The sequence below is a fragment of the Lipotes vexillifer genome, unplaced genomic scaffold (assembly GCF_000442215.2).
Source record: "Lipotes vexillifer unplaced genomic scaffold, Lipotes_vexillifer_v1.1 scaffold1055, whole genome shotgun sequence".
Classification (NCBI taxonomy): domain Eukaryota; kingdom Metazoa; phylum Chordata; class Mammalia; order Artiodactyla; family Lipotidae; genus Lipotes; species Lipotes vexillifer.
Genome location: NW_006785407.1, coordinates 1,036,468 through 1,050,058, shown reverse-complemented (window position 1 = coordinate 1,050,058; position 13,591 = coordinate 1,036,468). Strand labels below are relative to the sequence as shown.

Genomic DNA, 13,591 nt, shown 5'->3' with positions numbered 1-13,591 from the left:
GTGTTCTCTAAATCAGGTTTCTGCCAGATCTGCCGCACTGTTTCTCCCTTCTTAAGTTTAAGGTGATGACTTGTGAAGATTTGACTAGCTGGATGACTGCACCTTGTAGTAGAGAGGTAAGCAGATGGTTTTAAGTTAGTAATGGAGAATATTAGAGAATATAGCAAGTATCATGTAACAGGGAAAATGGGTAAAACCTTTGTAAAGATTTAGAGAGAAATGTTTTGTGTGTGTGTGTGTGTGTGTGTGTGTGTGTGTGTGTTTTCTCTTAATTTTCAGCATATGATATGATTATTTTCTTCAATAACAGTCTGAAAATATAAGTACATGTGAATATCAGTCATTGAAATATTGAGAATAACTTTATATTTTAGAGTAACATAATGTTCTGCTTATTTCTTTAATAGAAAAAATGAACGCAGCAAACCAACCTCCACATAAAGACACTGGAAAAACTGTGGAGAATGTGGAAGAATACAGCTATAAGCAGGAGAAAAAGGTCCGAGCAGCTCTTAGGACGACGGAGCCGGATCATAAGAAGAACGTGCAGTGCTCGTTCATGTTGGACCCAGTGGGTGGGTCTTTGCCCAAAAAATCAATTCCAGACGTGGATCTCAATAAGCCTTACCTCAGTCTTGGCTGCAGCAATGCTAAGCTTCCGGTGTCTGTGCCCATGCCGATAGCCAGAACTGCACGCCAGACTTCTAGGACTGACTGTCCAGCAGATCGCTTAAAATTTTTTGAAACTCTGCGACTTCTACTAAAGCTTACCTCAGTCTCAAAGAAGAAGGACAGGGAGCAAAGAGGACAGGAAAATACGTCTGCTTTCTGGTTTAACCGATCTAATGAACTGATCTGGTTAGAGCTACAAGCCTGGCATGCAGGACGGACCATTAACGACCAGGACCTCTTTTTATACACAGCCCGTCAAGCCATCCCAGATATTATCAATGAAATCCTTACTTTCAAAGTTAATTATGGGAGCTTTGCCTTTGTTAGAAATGGAGCTAGTTTTAATGGTACTTTGGTAGAAGGGCAGTGCAGAGCCCCTCATGGGACAAAGGTTGTGGGTTACCCAACATATCATGAGCATCTCCAACGCCAGAGGGTGTCATTTGAGCAGGTCAAACGGATAATGGAGCTGCTGGAGTACATAGAGGCACTTTATCCATCGTTGCAGGCTCTTCAAAAGGACTACGAAAAATACGCTGCAAAGGACTTCCAGGACAGGGTGCAGGCGCTCTGTTTGTGGTTAAACATCACAAAAGACTTAAATCAGAAATTAAGGATTATGGGCACTGTTTTGGGCATCAAGAATTTATCAGACATTGGCTGGCCAGTGTTTGAAATCCCTTCCCCACGACCATCCAAAGGCAATGAGCCCGAAGATGAGGGTGAGGACACAGAAGGAGAATTGAAAGAGTTGGAAAGCAGTACGGACGAGAGTGAAGGAGAACAAATCTCTGATCCACGGGTACCAGAGACCAGGCAGCCCGTTGACAGCAGTTTCAACATCCAGTCACCGGACTGCGTAACTAAGAAGCTTGAGAGGCTTGAATCTGAGGACGATTCTGTTGGCTGGGGAACACCAGACTGCAGCACAGAAGCAGGCTTCAGTAGACATTGTCTGACTTCTATTTATAGACCATTTGTAGACAAAGCACTGAAGCAGATGGGGTTAAGAAAGTTAATTTTAAGACTTCACAAGCTGATGGATGGTTCCTTGCAAAGGGCACGTGTAGCACTGGTAAAGAGTGACCGTCCAGTGGAGGTAGGTTTCCGGTGGGCAATAGTATGTATGATCTTGTTCTTAGTTCCACTATTACTTGTGAATTACAACGTGTGTTGTGTTATATGTAATGTGTACTTTCATGGTCTCGATTTTTTTTTAATTGAAGTATAGTGGATTTACAGAGTTGTGTTCATAATCTTGATATTTTTAAGGCATAAATGGCAGTTATTATAAATTGAGGATTTAAACGTTTCTATAAAGCGTTGTGATAAAAGGGAAAGTGGATCTGTGAAAACTGTATGAAACTGAGTGAATTAAGTGTGTGGAGGGAAAAAAATCCAACGATTAAATATAGGATGGAGAAGGGCAGGCTAGCTATAAATAAAGAGGGAAGAAAAAGCCATAATCATGGGTGGCCACAAGCTGGATAAGAGTCAGTAAAAAGTCAACATGACGCTAAAATATTGTTAAATGAGTATGGCATCCAAGGTCATGGATATAGTTCTTTCTCTATTCTTTGCAATAGCTTACTTCCTTTTGAGTTGCATGTCCAGTTTTGGTCACTGGATTTTAAAGAGAGAAGAATTACAGAGAAGGCCAAGAATGATCAAAGGGGAAAAGTATACACTATTTGGTAAGGTTACAGTGTTTAGTGTGGTTGCTGGAAGTTTAAGGGAAGTATTATTATCAAAGACACGTTTCGATATGAGAAGATTTTTGTGAGAGGAATATGTCTAGTAGAGGAGTTGATTTGAAAATAGTACAGACTTGGTTTTAATAGCTTTATATCTCAGAAATTCTTTACCATTAAGGGTGGTAAAACTAGAAAGGGGCATATTGTGGGATATTGTCTTGAGAGTGAAAGAGTATAAGCAATTTTTCTGTTGTGGTGAGTTTGCATGTTCATCTGGCTAAAAGCAGAAGCACCCAGATCTTTGAGATCCCTAATTACCTGAGTAGGGCTGTGATTCTACATTTTAATAGCTAAATACATACATATGTATATAGTTGTACTTTTCTTTTTTTTTTGCGGTACGCGGGCCTCTCACTGCTGTGGCCTCTCCCGTTGCAGAGCACAGGCTCCGGACGCGCAGGCTCAGCGGCCATGGCTCACGGGCCCAGCCGCTCCGCGGCATGTGGGATCTTCCCAGACTGGGGCACGAACCCATGTCCCCTGCATCGGCAGGCGGACTCTCAACCACTGCGCCACCAGGGAAGCCCAACTTGTACTTTTTTTAAACTTGGGTTTATTACACGATCTGGCTTGCTTTGGAGTCAGATGATAAAACTGAAGGTATTCCTTAAGATGGGGAACATTGGAAGAGAACCCGGATTTCCAGTATTTGAAGTTTTAATCTGATGGCCAGATTATGGACCCTTAGGAGAAGGGGGTCAGGTGTTCACATAATAGAGCAGGATGTTTGCAGAATGAATCAATACTTTGTAGCTGTTAAGAGTTTAGTTTACTTTGAGTATTATTTTGATTAGAAATCTCAAAACTGCATTTTCTTTGAGCAGTGTTTTGACTCTGTGAATGATGTTTTATGTACATCTTTGATTAGGGCAAGTGATGTTTTCCCCTCTTAGTCCATGAATAACTATTTTATAATAAGAATTTATTATGCTGCAAGTTTCAGAGTCAGTAGAGCAGAACTAGATATGTAGTAAAGATTTGGCATATGCTTCAGATGGTGAATAGCTTACTTTAGTTTAGGTTTTTGGCTGGAGAGTGGTTAGGTTCTAACAAGGACACCTATGGACAGGACGGGGTTGATTAATTGTTATCATGAAGGACTGTTTTTGAAGTAATATCAGTGAAAAAGTCCTGGCATTATTACCTCATCTTTGATTCAGTGGTTCTCCTAGGAGAGAGGGGCTCATGGTGAGGGCTCAGGGAGACGTGTCAGGGCTCCTTAAAACTGCGTTACGCTCGCTCTCGCAGACTGTCTTCCTCTCCCCTGAGGACCCTCTGTGGCAGTGAATCACTGCTGCTGCGCTTTGCATCCATTAGGTGTGTTGGAACAAGAAAGAGGTTGAGAATGAGCGCGCTGCATTTTCTGTTAGAACCCTTGCTGAAAAAAGATAATGAGGTAGCCCATAGCTTTGAATTCCTATCAAAGTTGTACGCCTTTGGTTTGACCAGTTGAGATTTAACTGAATGAGAAAGTTATCCTTGTTATAGAAGAAAAGAAATACATACACATTCAAAGTGTGTGAATTAAACATGTTTATTAGAATTATTTGAGATGGTTTACTTTTCAAACAAAAATGCAGTACAGAAGCCCCTCTTGTTTTAAATTTTGGTTTATAAAATGTTGTGTTTGTAAAATAATGAAAGAGTAACCAAGAACGAAAATTCTTCTGTATTGGAGATTAACCCAAACTAATAAAAGATAAGCCTCCAAAATTATAATTAACTCAGTGGGAAAGTAAGACTTTATTTTTATTCCTATTTCAGGGACATAATTTCTATAAGGCGAAGTGCGTGTATACAAATGTAAATGAATATATGTACACTCCCCTTCTGGGTTTGTTTTGTTTTAGTCTCCTTACTAAGTATGTCTGGGAAAGAGCCACAATTTTGAAGTCAAGTAACTGGATTCCATTCCGTGATGCTGCTCTTTCTCACCACATATCTTAATGTCAATGACTTAATCTTTCTGACCCTAAGTCTTCACATCTGTAAAATGGGTATAACAGTACTTCCCTACCTACCTCACAGGGTTGTTGTGAGGCTTGAAAAGATTCTTGTATAAATAGTAAAATGCTATGGAAGTCAAATATAAACTATTTTTTTTTAAGAAGTGTTGTTACACTTTTTTTTCCTCCTTTGAAGCTAACTGTAAGTCAGTAGGGGCTAGACAAGTCTATATTTTTATTTTTTTAATGTATTTTACTTTTTAATCTCTGCCAAATAATCGTACATTTTTAAGGGCATACATTTTAAGCAGTGGATAACCTTTTAGGGTTGAGGACAATTTTCATTGTTTTTTTTTGCGGTACGCGGGCCTCTCACTGTTGCGGCCTCGCCCGTTGCGGAGCACAAGCTCCGGACGCGCAGGCTCCGGACGCGCAGGCTCAGCGGCCATGGCTCACGGGCCCAGCCGCTCCACAGCATGTGGGATCTTCCTGGACCGGGGCACGAACGCGTGTCCCCTGCATCGGCAGGCGGACTCTCAACCAGCGCGCCACCAGGGAAGCCCCAGTTTTCATTCTTAATTGTTAGAAACATCTTGACCAGCTGGTACTGTAGATTGTGCCCAATGCATATCTTCTGTTGTGCACAGTTTTTATGGCTTATGTGATCATACTAACGAAGATAGTTGAAGGATTTTGTAGAAAAGAAGAATTATACTCATGATATTTGATTGTTCTTATCTATGACTATATTTTTATTTCTTATGATTAAGTTGCTTACAACTTGTGTTCATAAATAACATATCTAATATTTAATTCTCCTTGACTTGTAAACATGCTTTATAAAACAGTTTTCCTGTAAAAATTATTATTATATTTCAATATCTTTAAATTTTAAAATGCAGCTAGTGATACTAAAAAAAATCTGTTTGCAAATTGTTTTAATAATATGAATATCCTAAACAGCCTTAATAGTTTGTTAAAAATTAGATAACGTTGTAGCTCCCTACTTTCTGTAAATTCATTTTCTCAGGACATGTTTCTTTGTTTCTTTTTGGCTGCATTGGGTCTTCGTTGCTGCGCACGGGCTTTCTCTAGTTGCGGCGAGCAGGGGCTACTCTTTGTTGCAGTGCGCGGGCTTCTCGTTGCGGTGGCTTCTCTTGTTGCAGAGCACGGGCTCTAGGTGCACAGGCTTCAGTAGTTGGAGTGTGCAGGCTCAGTATTCTGGCATGCAGGCAGCAGAGCACACTGTCTTCAGTAGTTACAGCACACGGGCTCAGTAGTTGTGGCTCACAGGCTCTAGAGCGTAGGCTCAGTAGTTGTGGCGCACGGGCTGAGTTGCCCCGCGGCATGTGGGATCTTCCTAGACCAGGGATTGAACCTGTGTCCCCTGCATTGGCAGGTGGATTCTTTTCTAATTTAATTTTTTTTATACAGCAGGTTTATTAGTTATCTATTTTATGCATACTAGTGTATAATGTCAATCCCAATCTCCCAGTTCATAGCCCCCCACCCACTGCTTTGCCCGCGAGTGTCCATATGTTTGTTCTCTACATCTGTGTCTCTATTTCTGCCTTGCAAACCAGTTCATCTGTACCATTTTTCTAGATTCCACATATATGCGTTAATATACGATATTTGTTTTTTCTCTTTCTGGCTTACTTCACTCTGTATGACAGTCTCTAGGTCCATCCACGTCTCTGCAAATGACCCAGTTTCATTCCTTTTTATGGCTGAGTAATATTCCATTGTATATATGTACCACATCTTCTTTGTCCATTCGTCTGTCGCTGGGCATTTAGGTTGCTTCCATGACCTGGCTGTTGTATTTAGTGCTGCAGTGAACATTGGGGTGCATGTGTCTTTTTGAATTATGGTTTTCTCTGAGTATATATGCCCAGTAGTGGGATTGCTGGGTCATAGGGTAATTCTATTTTTAGTTTTTTAAGGAACCTCCATGCTGTTCTCCATAGTGGCTGTATCAATGTACATTCCCACCAACAGTGCAAGAGGGTTCCCTTTTCTCCACACCCTCTCCAGCGTTTGTTGTTTGTAGATTTTCTGATGATGCCCATTCTAACTGGTGTGAGGTGATACCTCATTGTAGTTTTGATTTGCATTTCTTTAATAATTAGTGATGTTGAGCAGCTTTTCATGTGCTTCTTGGCCATCTGTATGTCTTCTTTGGAGAAATGTCTATTTAGGTCTTCTGCCCATTTTGTCAAATGGGTTTTTTGTCTCTTTAATATTGAGCTGCATGAGCTGTTTATAGATTTTGGAGATTAATCCTTTGTCCATTAACTCGTTTGCAAATATTTTCTCCCATTCTGAGGGTTGTCTTTTCGTCTTGTTTATGGTTTCCTTTGCTGTGCGAAAGCTTTTAAGTTTCATTAGGTCCCATTTGTTTATTTTTGTTTTTATTTCCATTACTCTAGGAGGTGGGTCAAAAAAGATCTTGCTGTGATTTATGTCAAAGAGTGTTCTTCCTGTGTTTTCCTCTAAGAGTTTTATAGTGTCTGGTTTTACATTTAGGTATTTAATCCGTTTTGAGTTTATTTTTGTCTGTGGTGTTAGGGAGTATTCTAATTTCATTCTTTTACGTGTAGCTGTCCAGTTTTCCCAGCACCACTTGTTGAAGAGACTGTCTTTTCTCCATTTCTGCATTGTATATCCTTGCCTCCTTTGTTGTAGATTAGTTGACCATAGGTGCATGGGTTTATCTCTGGGCTTTCTACCCTGTTCCATTGATCTGTATTTCTGTTTTTGTGCCAATACCATACTGTCTTTGATTACTGTAGCTTTGTAGTATAGTGTGAAGTTAGGGAGTATGATTCCTCCAGCTCCGTTTTTTTCTCTCAAGATTGCTTTGGCTATTCGGGGTCTTTTGTGTCTCCATACAAATTTTAAGACGTTTTGTTCTAGTTATGTAAAAAAATGCCACTGGTAATTTGATAGGGATTGCACTGAATCTGTAGATTGCTTTGGGTAGTACAGTCATTTTCACAATATTGATACTTCCAATCCAAGAACATGGTATATCTCTCCATCTGTTTGTGTCATCTTTGATTTCTTTCATCAGTGTCTTATAGTTTTCTGAGTACAGGTCTTTTACCTCGTTAGGTAGGTTTATTCCTAGATATTTTATTCTTTTTGTTGCAGTGGTGAATGGGATTGTTTCCTTAATTTCTCTTTCTGATGTTTTGTTGTCAGTGTATAGGAATGCAAGAGATTTCTGTGCATTAATTTTGTATCCTGCAACTTTACCAAATTCACTGATTAGCTCTAGTAGTTTTCTGGTAGCATCTTTAGGATTCTCTATGTATAGTATCATGTCATCTGCAAACAGTGACAGCTTTACTTCTTCTTTTCCAATTTGGATTCCTTTTATTTCTTTCTCTTCTCTGATAGCCGTGGGTAGGACTTCCAAACTATGTTGAGTAATAGTGGCAAGAGTGGACGTCCTTGTTCCTGATTTTAGAGGAAATGCTTTCAGTTTTTCACCATTGAGAGAATGATGTTTGCTGTGGGTTTGTCATATATGGCCTTTATTATGTTGAGGTAGGTTCCCTCTATGCCCACTTTCTGGAGAGTTTTTATCATAAATGGGTGTTGAATTTCGTCAAAAGCTTTTTATGCATCTGTTGAGATGATCATATGGTTTTTATTCTTCAATTTGTTAATATGGTTGTATCACATTGATGATTCACATATATTGAAGAATCCTTGCATACCTGGGATAAATCCCACTTGATCATGGCGTATGATCCTTTTAATGTGTTGTTGGATTCTGTTTGCTAGTATTTTGTTGAGGATTTTTGCGTCTATATTCATGAGTGATATTCGTCTGTAATTTTCTTTTTTTGTAGTATCTTTGTCTGGTTTTGGTATCAGGGTGATGGTGGCCTCATAACATGAGTTTGGGAGTGTTCCTCCCTCTGCTATATTTTGGAAGAGTTTGAGAAGGATGGGTGTTAGCCCTTCTCTGAATGTTTGATAGAATTCACCTGTGAAGCCATCTGGTCCTGGGCTTTTGTTTGTTGGAAGATTTTTAATCACAGTTTCAATTTCATTACTTTTTCAGTTTCATTACTTTTGATGGGTCTGTTCATATTTTCTGTTTCTTCTTGCTTCAGTCTTGGAAGGTTATACCTTTCTCAGAATTTGTCCATTTCTTCCAGGTTGTCCATTTTATTGGCATAGAGTTGCTTGTAGTAGTCTCTTAGGATGCTTTGTATTTCTGTGGTGTCCGTTGTAGCTTCTCCTTTTTCATTTCTAATTTTATGGATTTAAGTCCTCTCCCTCTTTTTTCTTGATGAGTCTGGCTAAAGGTTTATCAATTTTGATTATCTTCTCAAAGAACCAGCTTTTACTTTTATTGATCTTTACTGTTGTTTTCTTTGTTTCTATTTCATTTATGTCTGCTCTGATCTTTATCATTTCTTTCCTTCTACTAACTTTGGGTTTTGTTTGTTCTTTCTCTAGGTCCTTTAGGTGTAAGGTTGGATTGTTTATTTGAGATTTTTCTTGAAATTCTTATCTAATGCGCCACCAAGGAAGTCCCAGGACATGTTTCTAATTACATACGCAGTCTCTGAATAACAAATGGGTTGGTTTCTGAAGTTCACTTTTTAAGACAGTTGTTTTGATCTCGAAAATAATTATCTAGAGAAACAGCTGTAAATGAATCTCAGGCCATCAAATAAAACTTAGGAAAATCTAAGCAACTGAACTAACAAGGCCAACCAAAATTTTATTCGTGGCAGCAAGGACAACATAATGTAAGAGTCAAAAATGAGAGAAAGCGTTTTTGTTTTTTGTTTTTTGTTTTTCCCTCTTTGTTTTTGGACCCAGAGAAGATCCTGGTTCTTTCTCATGCTTACTCATTTATTTCCTGGTTTTCTTATTTCCTTGATATTTAGAGCATCCCAGGATCTTGTTCCTACTTATTTCTCCCACTTGGCTATAGTATACATTCCTCTAATCTAAGCATGGTTGATCTCCGGTCTTAGGAATGAATGTGTCTGATAGCCATTTCATAATAGTATGTGCTGGTGTCCCTCTATGATAGAGATTTTCTTGCCTCTGATTTCTACTCCTTCTCCATCAGATACTTCTTGTAGAGTACCTTTCCCAACCTTCCTTAAAAATTAGTAAGAATCATCTCAGTCCAGTAGTTCCTAGGTGTCCTTACCAGCAGTTACTATAGCTGTGGGTTTAGTTATGTTATTTACAGTTCAATTTTAGGTTAAAGATTAAAACAAGAAACCACGTAAACATATATAAAAGATTTATCCTTCATGCCAAAACTACCTCCATGCAATTGCATTCTTTTTTTTTTTTAGTACACCTGTAATCATGAATAATTTTAGATTTTTTAGGGAACTTGCAAAGATAGTACGGCGTTTTCATATGCTCTTCATCCAGCTTCCTCTAGTATTGACATCTTACTCGACTCTGATACAGTTGTCAAAATTAATATACTAACATTGGTACAAAATACTGTTAACTAAACTATAGATGTTATTTGGGTTTCTGTTTTTCTACTAATGTCCCTTTTCTGTTCCAGGATCGATGTGTCTTCCTAGTGTCCTCTGATCTGTGATAGTTTCTGTTTTTCCTTATTTTTCATGACCTGGGTGGCTTGTAGAGTGTTCCTGAATTTGGATTTGTCTGATGTTTTCTCATGATCAGACCGGAATCCTGGCCTTGGTTATGGGAATCACAGCGTTAAAGCGCCCTCATGGCTTTATATCATCACCGCTGATGTTAACCTTGATCGCTTGGTTAACGTGGTGTCTGCCGGGTTCTTCCACAAGTGACTAGTTTTCCGTGTTCACGCTCTGTTCTTCAGAAGTGAGTCACATTCAAGGAGATGGGGATTAATCTCCACCTCCGGGAGTGGGGAGTATCTGCATATATTACTTGGAATTCTTCTGTAAAGAAGATCTGCCTCTTCTTTCCCATTTTTTTATTCAGTCGTTTATTTATCTCAGTATGGACTCATAAATGTTTATTTTTTATTTTGGGTTATAGTCCAATGCTATTTTTTGTTGTTGCTCAAATTGTCCTGCTTTAGCCATTGGAGCTCTTTCAGGTGACTTCTGTATCCTTGTCGTGTGCTCCCATCCTGTGTGTGTGTGTGTGTGTGTGTGTGTGTGTGTGTGTGTGTGTGTGTGTGTGTGGTTTTGCTTTTTGAGCAGTCTCTTACTTTTTGGCATCATCTTGTATTTTCCCTGTTCCAATCCTGAAATCAGCCGTTTCTCTAAGGAGTTCTGGTTCCTTTTATTGGAGAATCGTTTTGGGGAATGGAGACCTGGGCACGGAATGTGTTCATTACCCTTGGGGTGTCAGTTGCTTCTCGGCCTTCTCAGTGATAGAGTTAGAAAATACAGGTATGTCTTCTAACCCATGTATACACACAGACCTGTAGTCACTTCTATATCTGTTTTTCTACCTATCTGTTAAAAATAAGCGTGAGGGCTTCCCTGGTGGCGCAGTGCTTGAGAGTCCGCCTGCCGATGCAGGAGACGCGGGTTCGTGCCCCGTTTCGGGAAGATCCCACATGCCGCGGAGCGGCTGGGCCCGTGAGCCATGGCCATTGAGCCTGCGCGTCCGGAGCCTGTGCTCCGCAAATGGGAGAGGCCACAACAGTGAGAGGCCCGCATAACGCAAGGAAAAAAAAAAAAAAAAAAAAAAAATAAGCGTGAGTTCATACTGAGGTCTTTGGCGCTAATCCAGCACCACAGTTTCATCCTAGCCTTGATTGTAACTTACTTCTCTTGCACTGAGGAACCTGGCTCCCATTCCCACAGTGTATTTATATATTTGTGCAACCCTAATTGACATGTAAAATACTTTCAGAATTGCTAACCAGTACCCCTGTGAGGACTAAATTTACCAACTGGAGCACAGTGTTGAATTGTTAAGTACAGTTCTTTTTGTCTTTAGCCTTAGAGTATGTAGACAGAACACAGGTTTCCACCGTTAGTTAGGCCAGCACCTTTTCCTTCACCCTCTTCAGTGAGGTTTTAACATGCGTTTGTAATATAGTTAGGTTCATTTATCTCAGTCTACATTCTGTCCTGGGGTCTCCTGGTGTCCTAGTTGATATTTTAAAATTTATATACTATAAAGGTCACTTTTTGTGTTGTTAGTTCTTTGGGTTTTGTACATTTAAAATGTTAAATACCCATAAAATATCTGAGCCATAGATTGTGATATGGTTATTTTATGCTCCTCCCTTTTTGCTTTACCTCATGAAATTTATATATCTTTAGAGGAAGAGAAAGATAAAATGAAAAATTATATTTTATGTAATATACAAAAAAATGAACTGTCTGACTTTGACTACATATTACCATGCATATTACTCCAAATTCTAGGAAGATTTTTGCTTACTTTATTAAATACTTTTTTTGAATTAAGAATGATCATGTAAGTATTATAAGTTTAACGGCCAATGAAATATTGTTTGTCTTTGGAGCTAACAATAATTATGCTGTTTTTTCCCATAAGCACAAGGAACCTTGAAGAGGTTGTCTTTTATGTTCAGAATTGGTAAAGCATGTAGAAACTAGGAGACATATAGATAGATAGATGGATAATAACAGCTATCATTTATTGTTTTACCGTGTGCTAGATACAACAACCAAATGAAGTGGCATTGTTGTTTTTTCGATATCTTACAGATAAGGAGAGTAGATAACTTGCCCCAAATCACAGAAGCTATAGATTGTTGGAGGGATTCAAACCCAGTATTTGGGGATACCAGACTTTATGCGAATGGTTTCCAAACCTGGCTGCACATCAGAATTACTCAGGGAGCTTTTTAAAAATACACATACCTTTGCCCGTCTTGGATATAGGGCAGGTCAGAATCTCTCAAGGTAGGACATAAGTACCGACATTTTTAACCTCCAGCGTGCTTTATGTGAATCCAGACCAGCACCAGTGCAGTTGAGAGTCAGCCCATTGGAAGCACATGAAATAGGCTACAGTACTCCGCTACCCCCTCTTCAAGGTCAGTGTTCATTAATACGGTTGTCATTGTTAATTTTTATTTGCTTCAGTCATCACCTGTCTGATTTCATTAGTAAAGTTACATAAACTTTTTTTAAAAAGCTGCCCTAACTCATTTTTATTTATTATTTATTTTTTACAGTATGTAGAGGGAATTATTTTTTATTGAAGTATAGCTGGTGTATAATATTATTTGTTACACATGTACAGTATAGTGGTTCACAGTTTTTAAAGGTTGTACTCCATTTATAGTTATTATAAAATATTGACTACATTCCCTGTGTTGTACGATATATCCTTGTAGCTTATTTATTTTATACATAGTAGTTTACATCTCTTAATCCCCTTCCCCCATGTTGTCCTTACCCCCTCCATTCTCCCCACCGGTAGCCACTACATAGTTTGTTCTCCATATCTGTGAGTCTGCTTTTTTGTTATATTCACTATTTGTTGTATTTTTTAGATTCTTATGTAAGTGATATCATACAGTATTTGTCTTTCTCTGTCTGACTTATTTCACTTAGCATAATACCTTCTGAGTCCATCCATGTTGCTGCAAATGGCAAAATTTCACTTTTTTGGTGGCTGGATAGTATTCCATTGTGTATATATATATATATATATATATACACCACATCTTTTTTATCCATTCACCTGTTGATGGATGCTTAGGTTGCTTCCATATCTTGGCAATTGTAAATAGTGCTGCTGTGAACGTTGGGCTGCATGTATCTTTCAAATTAGTGTTTTTGTTTTTGTTTCAGATATATTGTATATATATACAATATATATCACTGGGTCATATGGTGGTTCTATTTTTAGTTTTTTGAGAAATCTCCATACTGTTTTCCATGGTAGCTGTACCAGTTTACATTCCCACCGACATACATGAACTTTTTAATTGAATAAGTGGCAAGATAACAGGCACATGCTTCCTCATTTGCCTGTAGGTTTTTTGTTTTCTTAAAGGAAGCATACTTACGTGAGGCAACATAGGAAGTTGTACTGTATTATTTTTGACTGCAGTGAGCCAGCTGAATCAAACTTGATGTGAGATGCAAAAGATGAAAAAAAGGTAGAGCAGAGCTCTTCGGCTTCCCGTGGGGAACTGGATCCCATGACGACAGCAACAACAAGACTAGTAGCTGGTCTCGAATACTCATATATGGAGTGGGGCTGGTCAGGTAGCTTGGTCAAGGTCTC

The 13,591-nt window shown here is 38.9% G+C and overlaps 1 protein-coding gene across 1 annotated transcript in view; it reads left to right on the top strand.

The window, feature by feature from the left end:
- Positions 1-13,591, top strand: part of MAP3K4 (mitogen-activated protein kinase kinase kinase 4) — a 121,905-nt gene that overhangs the window by 53,448 nt on the left and 54,866 nt on the right. The window contains exon 3 of the mRNA XM_007457585.1: positions 408-1,771. Coding sequence (XP_007457647.1) covers positions 408-1,771 — 1,364 coding nt within the window. The remainder of the gene's footprint in view (positions 1-407; positions 1,772-13,591) is intronic.